This window comes from Anolis sagrei, chromosome 6 (assembly GCF_037176765.1).
Source record: "Anolis sagrei isolate rAnoSag1 chromosome 6, rAnoSag1.mat, whole genome shotgun sequence".
NCBI lineage: Eukaryota > Metazoa > Chordata > Lepidosauria > Squamata > Dactyloidae > Anolis > Anolis sagrei.
Window position 1 is genome coordinate 626907 of NC_090026.1, and position 18191 is coordinate 645097.

The window sequence follows — 18191 nt, forward strand, 5'->3', positions numbered from 1 at the left end:
CATATGGAATATTCGTGCCAAGTTTGGTCCAGATCCATCATTTTTTGAGTCCACGGTAGTCTCTGGATTTAGGTGAACTACAACTCCCAAACACAAGGTCAATGCCCACCAAACACTTCCAGTATTTTCGTTGGTCAGGGGAGTCCTGTTGATGGAGTTCAGAATGCTCTTTGATTGTAGGTGAACTATAAATCCCAGTAACTACAACTCTCAAATGCCAAGGTCTATTTCCCCCAATCTCCATCTGTATTCATATTTGGGCTTATGGAATATTCGTGCCAAGGTTCTTGTGGGTTTTTTCGGGCTATAGAGCCATGTTCTAGAGGCATTTCTCCTGACGTACTTGGTCCAGATCCATCATTTTTTGAGTCCATGGTAGTCTCTGGATGTAGGTGAACTACAACTCCCAAACTCAAGGTCAATGCCCACCAAACACTTCCAGTATTTTCTGTTGGTCAGGGGAGTCCTGTGTGCCACGTTTGGTTCAATTCTATCGTTGGTGGGGTTCAGAATGCTCTTTGACTGTAGGTGAACTATAAATCCCAGCAACTACAACTCCCAAATGACAAAATCACAATTTTTGAGTGATGGCCACTCCTTGTGTTGTGAGATGTTTTGTGGCCAAATTTGGTGTGATTTCATTCATTGGTTCTTTTGTTTTTAAGGAACTCATTATGCACAGAGCCTTTTTATAGATATAGATACTAGGCTTGGGCAATCCATGGTTCTAAATGGTTCTAAAGTACTTACAAAACTAAAGTTCTGGTGGTGAAAATTTCAGAACTCTAACAAAACTTTCAAAATTTAATTATTATTTCATTATTGGTGATTTTAATGACAGAACCAATTAGGAATTGCCGTTTATTATGAAATTTTGAGAGTTTTGTTAGAGTTCTGAAATTTTCACCACCAGAACTTTAGTTTTGTAAGTATTTTAGAACCATGGATTGCCCAAGCCTAATATCTATATATATATAAATGCTCTGTGCATAATGAGTTCCTTAAAATTCATAATAAATGGCAGTTCCTAATTGGTTCTGTCATTAAAATCACCAATAATGAAATAATAATTAAATTTGAGAGTTTTGTTAGAGTTCTGAAATTTTCACCACCAGAACTTTAGTTTTGTAAGTACTTTAGAACCATTTAGAACCATGGATTGCCCAAGCCTAATAGATATATAATAGATCTATCCTCCACTTGCTTGACTCGCATCAGATCCTCTGCAGATGCCAGTGGCCTCAGATGGAGGGGAAATGTCAGGAGCAAATGCTGCGAGAACTACTACAGCCTGCAAACCACAAATGCTCCAGTTCTTCTGGCTGTGCAAGAAATCCTTCGGCCACACCTGGCAGTGTAAAGGTTGGCTAGGCGGGGCCGGGGTGAGTGACGTTCGGCCGTGCGGCCAGGGGGGGGAACTGCTTGGCGTCCAGCAGGTCCTTGTACTGGAGTTCGGGAGTGACCAGTCGGCGGCAGCGCTGTGTCCAGGGGGGCCGGAGTCCGGGGCGCAGGGCGTACCCCAGGATGGGGGCCTGGCCGAACTGGAAGGGCCGGGCGGCCTGGTCGGGGATGTGGGTGGGCTCCAGGGGGCCCCCTCCCCGCAGGCAGCGCCCCTCCAGCTCCGCCCGCAGCGCCCGCAGCCGCCCCACCGCCCCCGCCATGCGCCCCCGCCCAAAGCGCTCCACGCGGGCCCAGAAGGAGGCGTTGAAGTGCGAGTAGAGCTGCCAGTCCAGGTGGTTCCAGGCGCGGAAGCCGGGCGGCCTGCGAGGGGCTCAAGGGGGGGCCCCGGGCCCGCGGGCTGCGCAGGTTGTGCCGGAAGGCCACCACGTCCCCCAGGTCCCAGCACAGCGCCTCCGCCAGCAGCACCAGCGACTCGTCCAGGTGTTCCGTCACCAGCACCAGGTCGAAGGTGCGGTCCAGCCGGGCCAGGGCCTCGCGGATGGGGGCCGGGCCGGGCGCCGAGGGGGGGGTCCAGGCCAAAGTCGAACCAGAGCAGGTTGCGGGCGTAGTGGTTGCCGCGCTCAGCCCGGGCGGAAGTAGCGCTGCGGGGCGGCCAGGAAGGCGGGCAGGGAGGGCGCGCGGCGGAAGGCGGAGGACACCCCCCGGAAGTAGGAGAAGGCCGACTCCGCCAAGGAGACCGGGTCACGCACCACCGAGAAGTAGAAGCTGTCCCCAGGAACCACCTTCCGCACCTGGACACGGGACGGAGGGAGGGAAGGAGAGAACGCCAGTCAGGACCCAGGCACACCTGCCCAACATGTCCATGGCACACAGGCCCTTGGGAAGAACCACACCAGAAGAGAGGAGGAGAGAGGGATGGATGGATGGAGGGATAGATACATGGATGGATGGACAGATGGATGGGTGGATGGATGGATAGATACATGGATGGATGGATACATGGATGGATGGATACATGGATGGATGGATGGATGGATACATGGATGGATGGATGGATACATGGATGGATGGATGGATAGATACATGGATGGATGGATACATGGATAGATGGATACATGGATGGATGGATACATGGATGGATGGATGGATGGATGGATGGATAGATACATGGATGGATGGATACATGGATGGATGGATGGATAGATACATGGATGGATGGATACATGGATGGATGGATGGATGGATGGATGGATGGATACATGGATGGATGGATGGGTGGGTGGGTGGATGGATACATGGATGGATGGGTGGGTGGGTTTGGGTGGGTGGATGGATGGATGGATAGATAGATAGATAGATAGATAGATACATGGATGGATGGATGGATGGATGGATAGATAGATAGATGGATGGATGGATGGATGGATGGATGGATAGATAGATAGATAGATAGATAGATAGATAGATAGATAGATGGATACATGGATGGATGGATGGATGGATGGATGGATGGATGGATGGATGGATAGATAGATACATGGATGGATGGATGGATGGATGGATGGACGGACGGACAGATACATACATACATACACATACATACATACATAGACTGACAGATAGACAATAGATGAATCAAACCATAAGTGATAGATAGATACATCGATAGACAGATGGAGGATAGATAGACAGACAGACAGACAGAAAGGTCAATAGATAATAGATTGGATGGATGCATGGATTAGTAGATGCTAGAAAGAACTTTAGGTAGCAGTGGAACTCTCTGCCCCGGAGGGAGTGTGGTGGAGGCTCCTTCTTTGGAGGCTTTGAAACAGAGGCTGGATGGCCATCTGTCAGGGGTGATTTGAATGCAATATTCCTGCTTCTTGGCAGAAGGGGGGTGGACTGGATGAAGGCCCAGGAGGTCTCTTCCAACTCTAGGATTCTAGGATTCCATGATTCTATGATTCTATGATTCTAGATGAATGGATAGATAAATAGATGAGTGGATGGATGGATGGATGGATGGATGGATAGATAGATAGATAGATAGATAGATAGATAGATAGATAGATAGATTTTGTTGTTTATTCGTTCAGTTGCTTCCAACGTATTGTGACCTCATGGTCCAGGACACACCATCCACCATGATAGATGAATGGATGGATGGATAGACAGACAGACAGAAAGGTAGATGGATGACTGGATGGATTAGTAGATACGTGAATAGGTAGGTCGACAGATAGGTAGATGGATGGATGATGGATAGAAAGAAAGGTCAATAGATAGATGGGTGGAGAGATGGATGGATAGGTAGATGGAGAGATAGATAGATAGATAGATAGATAGATAGATAGATAGATAGATAAATTTTGTTGTTTATTCGTTCAGTTGCTTCCAACGTATTGTGACCTCATGGACCAGGACACACCATCCACCATGATAGATGAATGGAAGGATAGATAGATAGATAGATAGATAGATAGATAGATAGATAGATAGATAGATAGATGGATGGATGACTGGATGGATTAGTAGATAAGTGAGTCGGTAGGGCGACAGATAGGTAGATGGATGGATGATGGATAGAAAGAAAGGTCAATAGATAGATGGGTGGAGAGATGGGTGGATAGGTAGATGGATAGATAGATAGATAGATAGATAGATAGATAGATAGATAGATAAATTTTGTTGTTTATTCGTTCAGTTGCTTCCAACGTATTGTGACCTCATGGACCAGGACACACCATCCACCATGATAGATGAATGGAAGGATAGATAGATAGATAGATAGATAGATAGATAGATAGATAGATAGATGGATGGATGACTGGATGGATTAGTAGATAAGTGAGTCGGTAGGTCGACAGATAGGTAGATGGATGGATGATGGATAGAGAGAAAGGTCAATAGATAGATGGGTGGAGAGATGGATGGATAGGTAGATGGAGAGATAGATAGATAGATAGATAGATAGATAGATAGATAGATAGATAAATTTTGTTGTTTATTCGTTCAGTTGCTTCCAACGTATTGTGACCTCATGGTCCAGGACACACCATCCACCATGATAGATGAATGGATGGATGGATGGATAGACAGACAGACAGACAGACAGACAGAAAGGTAGATGGATGACTGGATGGATTAGTAGATAAGTGAGTCGGTAGGTCGACAGATAGGTAGATGGATGGATGATGGATAGAAAGAAAGGTCAATAGATAGATGGGTGGAGAGATGGATGGATAGGTAGATGGGTAGATGGATAGATAGATAGATAGATAGATAGATAGATAGATAAATTTTGTTGTTTATTCGTTCAGTTGCTTCCAACGTATTGTGACCTCATGGACCAGGACACACCATCCACCATGATAGATGAATGGAAGGATAGATAGATAGATAGATAGATAGATAGATAGATAGATAGATGGATGGATGGATGGATGGATGGATGGATGGATGGATGGATGACTGGATGGATTAGTAGATAAGTGAGTCGGTAGGGCGACAGATAGGTAGATGGATGGATGATGGATAGAAAGAAAGGTCAATAGATAGATGGGTGGAGAGATGGGTGGATAGGTAGATGGATAGATAGATAGATAGATAAATTTTGTTGTTTATTCGTTCAGTTGCTTCCAACGTATTGTGACCTCATGGACCAGGACACACCATCCACCATGATAGATGAATGGAAGGATGGATAGATAGATAGATAGATAGATAGATAGATAGATAGATAGATAGATAGATGGATGGATGACTGGATGGATTAGTAGATAAGTGAGTCGGTAGGTCGACAGATAGGTAGATGGATGGATGATGGATAGAAAAAAAGGTCAATAGATAGATGGGTGGAGAGATGGATGGATAGGTAGATGGAGAGATAGATAGATAGATAGATAGATAGATAGATAGATAGATAGATAGATAGATAGATAAATTTTGTTGTTTATTCGTTCAGTTGCTTCCAACGTATTGTGACCTCATGGACCAGGACACACCATCCACCATGATAGATGAATGGAAGGATAGATAGATAGATAGATAGATAGATAGATAGATGGATGGATGACTGGATGGATTAGTAGATAAGTGAGTCGGTAGGTCGACAGATAGGTAGATGGATGGATGATGGATAGAGAGAAAGGTCAATAGATAGATGGGTGGAGAGATGGATGGATAGGTAGATGGAGAGATAGATAGATAGATAGATAGATAGATAGATAGATAGATAAATTTTGTTGTTTATTCGTTCAGTTGCTTCCAACGTATTGTGACCTCATGGTCCAGGACACACCATCCACCATGATAGATGAATGGATGGATGGATGGATAGACAGACAGACAGACAGACAGAAAGGTAGATGGATGACTGGATGGATTAGTAGATAAGTGAGTCGGTAGGTCGACAGATAGGTAGATGGATGGATGATGGATAGAAAGAAAGGTCAATAGATAGATGGGTGGAGAGATGGATGGATAGGTAGATGGGTAGATGGATAGATAGATAGATAGATAGATAGATAGATAGATAAATTTTGTTGTTTATTCGTTCAGTTGCTTCCAACGTATTGTGACCTCATGGACCAGGACACACCATCCACCATGATAGATGAATGGAAGGATAGATAGATAGATAGATAGATAGATAGATGGATGGATGGATGGATGGATGGATGGATGGATGGATGGATGGATGACTGGATGGATTAGTAGATAAGTGAGTCGGTAGGGCGACAGATAGGTAGATGGATGGATGATGGATAGAAAGAAAGGTCAATAGATAGATGGGTGGAGAGATGGGTGGATAGGTAGATGGATAGATAGATAGATAGATAAATTTTGTTGTTTATTCGTTCAGTTGCTTCCAACGTATTGTGACCTCATGGACCAGGACACACCATCCACCATGATAGATGAATGGAAGGATGGATAGATAGATAGATAGATAGATAGATAGATAGATAGATGGATGGATGGATGACTGGATGGATTAGTAGATAAGTGAGTCGGTAGGTCGACAGATAGGTAGATGGATGGATGATGGATAGAAAAAAAGGTCAATAGATAGATGGGTGGAGAGATGGATGGATAGGTAGATGGAGAGATAGATAGATAGATAGATAGATAGATAGATAGATAAATTTTGTTGTTTATTCGTTCAGTTGCTTCCAACGTATTGTGACCTCATGGACCAGGACACACCATCCACCATGATAGATGAATGGAAGGATAGATAGATAGATAGATAGATAGATAGATAGATAGATAGATGGATGGATGACTGGATGGATTAGTAGATAAGTGAGTCGGTAGGGCGACAGATAGGTAGATGGATGGATGATGGATAGAAAAAAAGGTCAATAGATAGATGGGTGGAGAGATGGATGGATAGGTAGATGGATAGATAGATAGATAGATAAATTTTGTTGTTTATTCGTTCAGTTGCTTCCAACGTATTGTGACCTCATGGACCAGGACACACCATCCACCATGATAGATGAATGGAAGGATGGATAGATAGATAGATAGATAGATAGATAGATAGATAGATGGATGGATGACTGGATGGATTAGTAGATAAGTGAGTCGGTAGGTCGACAGATAGGTAGATGGATGGATGATGGATAGAGAGAAAGGTCAATAGATAGATGGGTGGAGAGATGGATGGACAGGTAGATGGGTAGATGGGTAGATGGATAGATAGATAGATAGATAGATAGATAGATAGATAGATAGATAGATGGATGGATGACGATGGATTAGTAGATAAGTAAGTCGGTAGGGCGACAGATAGGTAGATGGATGGATGATGGATAGAGAGAATGGTCAATAGATAGATGGGTGGAGAGATGGATGGATAGATGGGTAGATGGATAGATAGATAGATAGATGGATGGATGACTGGATGGATTAGTAGATAAGTGAGTCGGTAGGGCGACAGATAGGTAGATGGATGGATGATGGATAGAAAGAAAGGTCAATAGATAGATGGGTGGAGAGATGGATGGATAGGTAGATGGAGAGATGCAGTGTACAATAAAGCTATTCATGCTCTGAGCACTGCTTGCACCTATGCTATTCTAAAGGATACCTCCGCCAGAGGGAAAGCCCATGCTCTCTGTGCATGCTCAGGTATACCATTTGCACCCATGCCATTCCACTGGCGTGGATTCCGGCCCTCCTGCCCTGACCCCCCCCCCCCAATCCCAATCCTTTGCCCACTGACCTCGGGCAGGTTGAAGCGCATGTGGTGGCAGAGGAGGTCGAAGGGTCTCCCGCGGGGGTGCCAGCCCTTGACCCTGCGTGCCTGGAAGGGGCTGGGGTAGCTGAACTGGTAGCGGGCGGGCAGGGCGAAGCGCAGTCCGCGCAGGTCCCCAAAGCGGTGCAGGATGTTGACCACCGTGCTGCTGCCCGTCTTGTGCGTCTTCAGGAAGACCACGTGCTGCCGCGGCCGGCAAGTGGGGCTGGGGGAGGGGGGCAGCTGCTGCGGGAGGGGCTCCCTGCGGGGGCGAGCAGGAGGGGGAGAAAGAGGAGTTAATTCACACGTGTGCATGCCGGCTCATACGTGTGGCTAGCATCTCCCGAGGGACTCGATTGATGCGGCTTACAAAGGCCGAGGCCTCAACACAACAACAGCAAAACAATAACAATACAATTCAAAGCAAATTAAAAACATAAGCAATAACAAATATTACACCATTACGCAATAAAACCAAAAGGTCACAGGTTTGAATCCGGGGAGCGGTGTGAGCTTCTGCTGTCAGCCCCAGCTTCTGCCAACCTAGTAGTTTGAAAACATGCAAATGTGAGTAGATCAATAGGTACCGCTACGGTGGGAAGGTAATGGTGCTCCATGCAGTCATGCCAGCCACATGACCTTGGAGGTGTCTGCGGACAATGCTGGCTCTTTGGCTTAGAAATGGAGGTGAGCACCACACCCCAGAGTCGGACACGACTGGACTTCATGTCAGGGGAACACCTTTACCTTTACCTATTATATTACTATTTTATTATATTATTGTATTGTATTATTATATTATTATAGTATTATTACTGGCTGTTAGGAATTGTGGGAGTCCAAAACTTCTGGAGGAGGGCCCAAGTTGGCTTAGGCCTGGCTTAACAAGTGCAAAGGGATTGCAAAGGGGGGGGGCTGGCATTACCTCTTCTGGAAGGAGACCCCCAAAAGCTGCAGAGCGAAGCCGATGGTCATGGAGGCGGCCAGGGCAGCCCACAGCACCTGCGGATGGCGGCAGCAGCAGCAGCAGACGCCCAGGAGGGCCTTCATCCTGGAAAGAAGGAAGGAAGGGAGGGAGGGAGGGAGGGAGGGAGGAAGGAGGGAAGGAAGGAAAGAAGGGAGGAAGGAAGGGAGGGAGGAAGGAAAGAAGGAAAGAAGGGAGGAAGGAAGGAAGGAAGGAAGGAAGGAGAGGAGGGAGGGAGGGAGGGAGGAAGGGAGGAAGGAAAGAAGGAAGGGAGGGAGGGAGGGAGGGAGGGAGGGAGGAAAGAAGGAAGGGAGGGAGGGAGGGAGGGAGGGAGGAAGGAAGGGAGGGAGGGAGGAAGGAAGGAAGGAAGGGAGGGAGGGAGGGAGGGAGGGAGGAAGGGAGGAAAGAAGGAAGGAAGGTAGGAAGGAAGGAAGGAAGGAAGGAAGGAAAGAAAGAAGGGAGGGAGGAAGGAAGGAAGGGAGGGAGGGAGGGAGGGAGGAAGGGAGGAAAGAAGGAAGGAAGGTAGGAAGGAAGGAAGGAAGGAAGGAAGGAAGGAAAGAAGGGAGGGAGGAAGGAAGGGAGGGAGGGAGGGAGGGAGGGAGGAAGGGAGGAAAGAAGGAAGGAAGGAAAGAAGGAAGGAAGGAAGGAAGGAAAGAAGGGAGGGAGGAAGGAAGGGAGGGAGGGAGGGAGGGAGGAAGGAAGGAAGGAAGGAAGGAAGGGAGGAGAGAGACCGCATTGTCAGCAGTACACCCAATACAGAAGGCAGAATGGGGTTGGACTGGATTCTTATTTATTTATTTGTTTATTTATTTACTATCTTTGTATCCCGCTCTTCTCAGCCCTCAGGGCGACTCAGAGCAGTTAACAATAGCAAATATCATACTTAAACATGATAAAAACAGTTAAGAACAATTTAAAACAATCAATAAACATCATAACATCTCATCTCATAGTTAAAAATCAAGATCCAGTCTCACCATCCAATTGTTTATTTATTTATTATGTATTTATTTACTTTATTTCTATCCCGTTTTTCTCAGCCCTCCGGCGACTCAAAGCGGTGAACAACATCAATACAAAACATCACGAACAAGTATAGGGCAGTAGGTTCTTGTGGGTTTTTTCGGGCTATAGGGCCATGTTCTAGAGGCATTCTCTCCTGACGTTTTGCCTGCATCTATGGCAAGCATCCTCAGAGGTTGTGAGGTCTGTTGGAAGTAGGAAAAGGGGTTATATATCTGTGGAAAGACCAGGGTGGGACAAAGGACTCTTGTCTGCTGGAGCTAGGTGTGAATGTTTCAACTGACCACCTTCATTAGCATTTGATGGCCTGGCAGTGCCTGGGGCAATCTTTTGTTGAGAGGTGATTAGATGTCCCTGATTGTTTTCCCTCTGCTGTTTTGCTGTTTTAATTTTAGAGTTTGTTTTTTTTAATACTGGTAGTTTTTAATACTAAAAGCTCTAAAATTAAAACAGCAGAGGGAAAACAAACAGGGACATCTAATCACCTCTCAACAAAGGATTGCCCCAGGCACTGCCAGGCCATCCAATGCTAATCAAGGTGGTCAGTTGAAACATTCACCCCTAGCTCCAGCAGACAAGAGTCCTCTATTTTATTTATTTATAATTATTATTTAAAAGTTTTCTATACCGATCTCCTCACCTCCAGGAGAGACTCAGATCCGGTTCACAACATGTGTTCATATACAAAATACAAACCACACAATGCATCATCATTACATGTTAAAAACATATTACAATACAACATCGTCATCATCACAATCACCCTTTTTCCTAGTTCCAACAGACCTCACTACCTCTGAGGATGCTTATGGCATTTCGCCATAGATGCAGGCGAAATGTCAGGAGAGAATGCCTCTAGACCATGGCCATATAACCCAAAAAAAACCTGCAACAACCCAGTGATTCCGGCCATGAAAGCCTTTGACAATACTTTAAAGGTCTTATTATTATTATTATTCTTACTAAGGCTGGATGGCCCTTGAGGTCTCTTCCAACTCTATTACTACTACTACTACTACTACTACTACTACTGAGGGTGGATGGCCCTTGAGGTCTCTTCCAACTCTATTACTACTACTACTACTACTACTACTACTACTACTGAGGCTGGATGGCCCTTGAGGTCTCTTCCAACTCTATTACTACTACTACTACTCCTACTACTGAGGCCGGATGGCCCTTGAGGTCTCTTCCAACTCTATTACTACTCCTACTACTGAGGCTGGATGGCCCTTGAGGTCTCTTCCAACTCTATTACTACTCCTACTACTACTCCTACTACTGAGGCTGGATGGCCCTTGAGGTCTCTTCCAACTCTATTACTACTACTACTACTACTCCTACTACTGAGGCTGGATGGACCTTGAGGTCTCTTCCAACTCTATTACTACTACTACTACTACTTCTCCTACTACTGAGGCTGGATGGCCCTTGAGGTCTCTTCCAACTCTATTACTACTACTACTACTACTACTTCTCCTACTACTGAGGCTGGATGGGCACCTGTCTAGGGTGGGGAAGGCTTTGATGGTGCCTTTCCTGCACGAAGGCAGAATCAAGGGGGTTGGACTGGATGGCCTTTAGAGGTCCCCTCCATCCGTGATTCCTCCCTTCCTGGCTCCTTCTGCCTCAGCCTTTTTGGGGATGGAGATATGGGGGCGGGGGGGGGGGGTCAAGCTCAACGCTTGAGGACACTACTTTCTCCCTCCTCTCCCAGACAGATCCCTGTGCCTTCTTTTCCTCCAATGGGGAGCCGGGGATCCTGCGGTCAGAAAGGCAGGCGCAGCCACGCAGGCCAGGCCATAATTACAGGTCTGTCTGTCTGTCTGTCTGGGGAGCTGAGTGGACAGAAAGGAGCTTCCAGGGGAAAGAGGGGGAAGGCAAGGGCTCGGCCTCATGTCAGCCACACCGAGTCCCTTGGGGAGCTGGGTATAAATAAATTATTATTATTATTATTATTATTATTATTATTATTATTATTATGCCAGGCTGAGTGGGCATCAGTCTTCTTGACTTCTTCTTGAAGAAGGGACCCCACTGGCCCTCCTCCATTGGTCTTCTCCTGGGATTTCTCCTCTTCTCCAAGAGGATTGCTGGCCGTTCTGAAATGAATTCTGTTGGTTCCTTCGATACTCATGGATGCAATTCATCTGGCCCTGGAGACCTGGATTCATTTAGAGTGGGCAGGTATTCCTGGATGACTTCTGGACTTATTTCATAGAATCCAAAAGTTGGAAGAGACCTCCTGGGCCATCCTCCAGTCCAACCCCATTCTGCCAAGAAGCAGGAATATTGCATTCAGATCACCCCTGACAGATGGCCATCCAGCCCCTGTTTCAAAGCTTCCAAAGAAGGAGCCTCCACCACACTCCCTCTGGGGCAGAGAGTTCCACTGCTGAACGGCTCTCACAGTCAGGAAGTTCTTCCTCATGTTCAGGTGGAATCTCCTTTGGGGCTGCCTTTCCCCAATTACCTCGTCCGCTCTGTGTTGCTGAGGCTGAACCCCAAGTCTTCTTTGGGGAGAAAAGAGACGGAGGCGAAGAAGGTGTGGAGCTGCTCGGCCTCCACCATCTGCTCCTCTCCAGGCAGACCGTCTGCCGTTTCCTGGTTCATAGAATCCTAGAATCCAAGAGTTGGAAGAGACCTCCTGGGCCATCATCCAGTCCAACCCCATTCTGCCAAGAAGCAGGAATATTGCATTCAAATCACCCCTGACAGATGGCCATCCAGCCTCTGTTTAAATGCTTCCAAAGAAGGAGCCTCCACCACACTCCGGGGTAGAGAGTTCCACTGCTGAACGGCTCTCACAGTCAGGAAGTTCTTCCTCATGTTCAGATGGAATCTCCTCTCTTGTAGTTTGAAGCCATTGTTCCCTTGCGTCCTAGTCTCCAAGGAAGCAGAAAACAAGCTTGCTCCCTCCTCCTCCTCCCTGTGGCTTCCTCTCACATATTTATACATGGCCCTCATCATGTCTCCTCTCAGCCTTCTCTTCTTCAGGCTAAACATGCCCAGCTCCTTAAGCCGCTCCTCATAGGGCTTGTTCTCCAGACCCTTGATCATTTGGGTCGCCCTCTTCTGGACACATTCCAGCTTAGAGTCAACATCTCCCCTCAATTGTGGTGCCCAGAATTGGACGCAATATTCCAGGTGTGGTCTAACCAAAGCGGAATCGAGCATGGGGAGCAGGACTTCCCTAGATCTGGACACTAGGCTCCTCTTGATGCAGGCCAACATCCCATTGGCTTTTTTTGCCGCCACATCCCATTCCTGGCTCATGTTTAACTTGTTGTCCACTCCATCATGAAATCCTCCCCCTCTCCATATGCTAGTCTGCAAAAGTAGGTATAATATATACGCTCCACTTGTTGCACTGCCAACAGGCCTCTGCAGATGGCATTAGCCACAGATGCAGGTGGAACATCAGGAGAACATGCTATTGGAACACATTGGCCAGACAGCCTGGAAAACTCTCAGCGACCCATGAAAGCCTCTGGCAACACGTTGATTACAGGCTGCCTCCTTCACGATCTCCTCCAGCATCTTTCCTGGTTTTGATGCCAGGCTGAGAGGGCATCAGTGGTGGTTTGGGCCCTCTTTGGCTTCCTTCTTGAAGAAGGGACCCCATTGGCCCTCCTCCATTGGTCTTCTCCTGGGACTTCTCCTCTTCTCCAAGATGATTGCTGGCAGTTCTGAAATGACTTCTGTTGGTTCCTTCGATACTCATGGATGCAGTTCATCTGGCCCTGGAGACTTGGATTCATTTAGAGTGGGCAGGTATTCCTGCACGACTTCTGGACTTATTTCATAGAATCCAAGAGTTGGAAGAGACCTCCTGGGCCATCATCCAGTCCAACCCCATTCTGCCAAGAAGCAGGAATATTGCTTTCAAATCACCCCTGACAGATGGCCATCCAGCCCCTGTTTCAAAGCTTCCAAAGAAGGAGCCTCCACCACACTCCCTCTGGGGCAGAGAGTTCCACTGCTGAACGGCTCTCACAGTCATAGAATCCTAGATTCCTAGAGTTGGAAGAGACCTCCTGGGCCATCATCCAGTCCAACCGTATTCTGCCAAGAAGCAGGAATATTGCATTCAAAGCACCCCTGACAGATGGCCAGCCAGCCTCTGTTTAAAAGCTTCCAAAGAAGGAGCCTCCACCACACTCCCTCCGGGGCAGAGAGTTCCACTGCTGAACGCCTCTCAAAGTCATAGAATCCTAGAATCAAAGAGTGGGAAGAGACCTCCTGGGCCATCATCCAGTCCAACCCCATTCTGCCAAGAAGCAGGAAAATTGCATTCAAAGCACCCCTGACAGATGGCCATCCAGCCTCTGTTTCAAAGCTTCCAAAGAAGGAGCCTCCACCACACTCCGGGGCAGAGAGTTCCACTGCTGAACGGCTCTCACAGTCAGGAAGTCCTTCCTCATGTTCAGATGGAATCTCCTTTGGGGCTGCCTTTCCCCAATTACCTCGTCCGCTCTGTGTTGCTGAGGCTGAACCCCAAGTCTCCTTTAGGGAGAAAGGAGACGGAGGCGAAGAAGGTGTGGAGCTGCTCGGCCTCCACCATCTGCTCCTCTCCAGGCAGACCTTCTGCCGTTTCCTGGTTTGTCCTCTTTCTATTGACACAACCAGAGAACGCCTTTTTATGGCTTTTGGTCTTTCTCTGGCACGCCTGGGCTCGTGTGGGGCCTTTGCCTTTCTGACCCATTTCCTACACACCTTGGTTATGGGTTCAAATTTGGTGGTTTCCCCCTTTCCCATTTCTTCTACGTGTGCCTTTGAAATCTTGGCTCTGTTCAGAGTTCTTTAGGCACCCCCGTCCTGGCTTCTTTCGTTCTTGAGATCCTTCCGATTGTTGTTCCCTTCGTGCTTCTTCCCAGACAATCTCAACCTGGTTTCGGGGACTGAAATCCTGCATCTCTTCACAGGTGGAAACATCCTTGACGTGGGGTTGGGCTGTGTGGTTTGCTGGATGCATCGCCAATATGTTTCGGCAGCATCCTCTCCTGAGATTTTGCCTGTATCTGTGGCTAATAGTGTAACATTAGAAAATGTGGACCATTTCCGCTCCCTTGGCAGCCACCTCTCCACCAAAGTCAACATCGACACCGAAATGCAACACCGCCTGAGCTCTGCAAGCGCAGCATTTTCCCGAATGAAGCAGAGAGTGTTTGAGGACCGGGACATCCGTAGGGAGACCAAGGGGCTTGTCTATAAAGCTATTGTCCTCCCAACCCTGCTCTATGCCTGCGAAATGTGGACTGTCTACAGACGTCAACATTGAGACTGAAATACAACATCGCCTGAGCTCTGAGAGTACAGCATTCTTCCAAATGAAGCAGAGAGTGTTTGAGGACCGGGACATCCGTAGGGAGACCAAGGTGCTTGTCTATAAAGCTATTGTCCTCCCAACCCTGCTCTATGCCTGTGAAACGTGGACTGTCTACAGATGTCACATGCAACTCCTGGAACAATTCCATCAGCGCTGCCTCCGGAAAATCCTGCAAATCTCTTGGGAAGACAAGCGGACAAACATCAGCGTGCTGGAAGAAGAAGCAAAGACCACCAGCATTGAAGCGATGCTCCTCCGCCATCAACTCCGCTGGACCAGCCACATTGTTTGGATGCCTAACCATCGTCTCCCAAAGCAGTTGCTCTACTCCGAACTCAAGAATGGAAAACGGAATGTTGGAGGGCAGGAAAAGAGATTGAAAGATGGGCTCAAAGCCAACCTTAAAAACTCTGACATAGACACTGAGAAGTGAGAAGCCCTGGCCCTTGAGCGCTCCAGCTGGAGGTCAGCTGTGCCCAGCAGTGCTGCAGCATTCAAAGAGGCACAAATGGAGGGCGAAAGGGAGAAATGTGCCAAGAGGAAGGCGCATCAAGCCAACCCCAACTGGGACCACCTTCCACCTGGAAACCAATGCCCTCACTGTGGGAGAAGATGCAGGTCAAGAATAGGGCTCCATAGCCGCCTACGGACCCACAAGGAAACCCATCATGGAAGACCATCTTACTCGTCCAACGAGGGATCACCTAAGTAAGTAAGTAAGCAGCTTCAGAAGTTCTGTTGGAAATCCTAGAATCCTAGAGTTGGAAGAGACTTCGTGGGCCATCCTCTAGTCCAACCCCATTCTGCCAAGAAGCAGGAAAATCACCTTCAAAGCACCCCTGACAGATGGCCATCCAGCCTCTGCTTAAAAGCCTCCAAAGAAGGAGCCTCTACCACACTCCAGGGCAGAGAGTTCCACTGCTGAATGGCTCTCACAGTCAGAAAGTTCATCCTAGAGTTGGAAGAGACCTCATGGGCCATCCAGTCCAACCCCCTGCTAAGAAGCAGGAATATTGCATTCAAATCACCCCTGACAGATGGCCATCCAGCCTCTGTTTCAAAGCTTCCAAAGAAGGAGCCTCCAGCACACTCCCTCCGGGGCAGAGAGTTCCACTGCTGAACGGCTCTCACAGTCAGGAAGTTCTTCCTCATGTTCAGGTGGAATCTCCTTCCTTTCCTGTAGTTTGAAGCCATTCTTCCATTGCGTCCTAGTCTCTAGGGAAGCAGAAACTAAGTCCTAACCCTCCTCATGTCATGGAATCCTAGAATCCTAGAGTTGGAAGAGACCTCCTGGGCCATCCTCCAGTCCGACCCCATTCTGCCAAGAAGCAGGAATATTGCATTCAAAGCACCCCCCACAGATGGCCATCCAGCCTCTGTTTCAAAGCCTCCAAAGAAGGAGCCTCTCCTCTCAGCCTTCTCTTCTTCAGGCTAAACATGCCCAGCTCCTTAAGCCGCTCCTCATAGGGCTTGTTCTCCAGACCCAGGATCCTTTGAGTCACCCTCTTCCTCTGGACACATTCCAGCTTGTTGATATCGCTCTTCAATTGTGGTGCCCAGAACTGGACACGATATTCCAGGTGTGGTTGTTATTGCCTGCTGTTGTTCTTGTGATCTTGGTTAGGCAGTGATTGTGTTTTGTGTGTTGCACCTGGAGTGCTTCGGAGAGCTGCCCTGAGTCCCTTTGGGGAAATGATGAGAGTGAGGATGCCCAGGGTAAAGAGGAAGGAGCCCAGGTGCCTCTTACCTGCGCCCGCCCTTGTTGTGCTCAGAGTGGCAGCTGCCTTGTTGACTTCTTCTGCTCTGGGAGGGAAGGCAGGGAGACCCTCCCCTGGGGCCTCCGCACCTGGCTGTGGGGGGGAAAGGGTGGGACCTGTTGCTCTTTTGGGGCTGGGGGCACTTGCCCACCCCTATCTCTCACCTTGGGGGGGTCTCTGGTTATTTCCCTGACTGACCCCTCTCTCCTTCTTGTTTTGGGGCTGGGGGCACTTGCCCACCCCTCTCTCTAGCCTTTGGGGGGGGGGCTCTAGTTATTTCTCCGACTGACACCTCTCTCCCTCTTGTTTTGGGACTGGGGGGCACTTGCCCACCCCTCTCTCGAGCCTTTGAGGGGGTCTCTAGTTATTTCCCCTCTCAACCCCTCTCTCCCTCTTGTTTTGGGGCTGGGGGCGCTTGCCCACCCTTCCCTCTGGCCTTTGAGGGGGTCTCTGGCTACTTCCCCGACTGACCCCTCTCTCCCTCTTGTTTTGGGGTTGGGGGCACTTGCCCACCCCTCTCAAGCCTTTGGGGGGGGTCTCTAGTTATTTCTCCGACTGACCCCTCACTCCCTCTTGTTTTGGGGCTGGGGGTGCTTGCCCACCCCTCTCTCAATCCTTTGGGGGGGGTCTCTGGCTACTTCCCCGACTGACCCCCCCTTCCCTCTTGTTTTGGGGCTGGGGGCACTTGCCCACCCTTCCCTCTGGCCTTGGGGGGGGGGGCTCTGTTTATTTCCCCGACTGAGCCCTCTCTCCTTCTTGTTTTGGGGCTGGGGGCACTTGCCCACCCCTCTCTCGAGCCTTTGGGGGGGGGGGGGCTCTAGTTATTTCTCCGACTGACACCTCTCTCCCTCTTGTTTTGGGACTGGGGGGCACTTGCCCACCCCTCTCTCGAGCCTTTGAGGGGGTCTCTAGTTATTTCCCCGACTGACCCCTCTCTCCCTCTTGTTTTGGGGCTGGGGGGCACTTACCCACCCCTCTCTCTAGCCTTTGGGGAGGGGGTGTCTCTGGTTATTTCCCCGACGGACCCCTCTCTCCTTCTTGTTTTGGGGTTGGGGGCACTTGCCCACCCCTCTCAAGCCTTTGGGGGGGGGGTCTCTAGTTATTTCTCCGACTGACCCCTCACTCCCTCTTGTTTTGGGGCTGGGGGCACTTGCCCACCCCTCTCTCGAGCCTTTGGGGAGGGGGTCTCTGGTTATTTCCCCAACTGACCCCTCTCTCCTTCTTGTTTTGGGGCTGGGGGTCACTTGCCCACCCCTCTCTCAATCCTTTGGGGGGGGTCTCTGGCTACTTCCCCGACTGACCCCTCTCTCCCTGTTGTTTTGGGGCTGGGGGCACTTGCCCACCCTTCCCTCTGGCCTTGGGGGGGGGGGGCTCTGTTTATTTCCCCGACTGAGCCCTCTCTCCTTCTTGTTTTGGGGCTGGGGGGCACTTACCCACCCCTCCCTCTGGCCTTTGGAGGGGGGTCTCTGG

At 48.8% G+C, this 18191-nt stretch overlaps 1 protein-coding gene across 1 annotated transcript in view; it reads right to left on the reverse strand.

Annotated features, from left to right (window-relative positions):
• Window positions 1–1296: 1296 nt before the first annotated feature.
• Window positions 1297–18191, reverse strand: part of GAL3ST4 (galactose-3-O-sulfotransferase 4) — a 17744-nt gene continuing 849 nt past the window's right edge. The window contains 6 exon segments of the mRNA XM_067469626.1: window positions 1297–1749; window positions 1751–1966; window positions 1968–2023; window positions 2025–2192; window positions 7637–7910; window positions 8574–8699. Of these exon segments, the coding sequence (XP_067325727.1) occupies window positions 1368–1749; window positions 1751–1966; window positions 1968–2023; window positions 2025–2192; window positions 7637–7910; window positions 8574–8698 (1221 nt within the window). The 5' untranslated portion in view covers window position 8699 and the 3' untranslated portion in view covers window positions 1297–1367.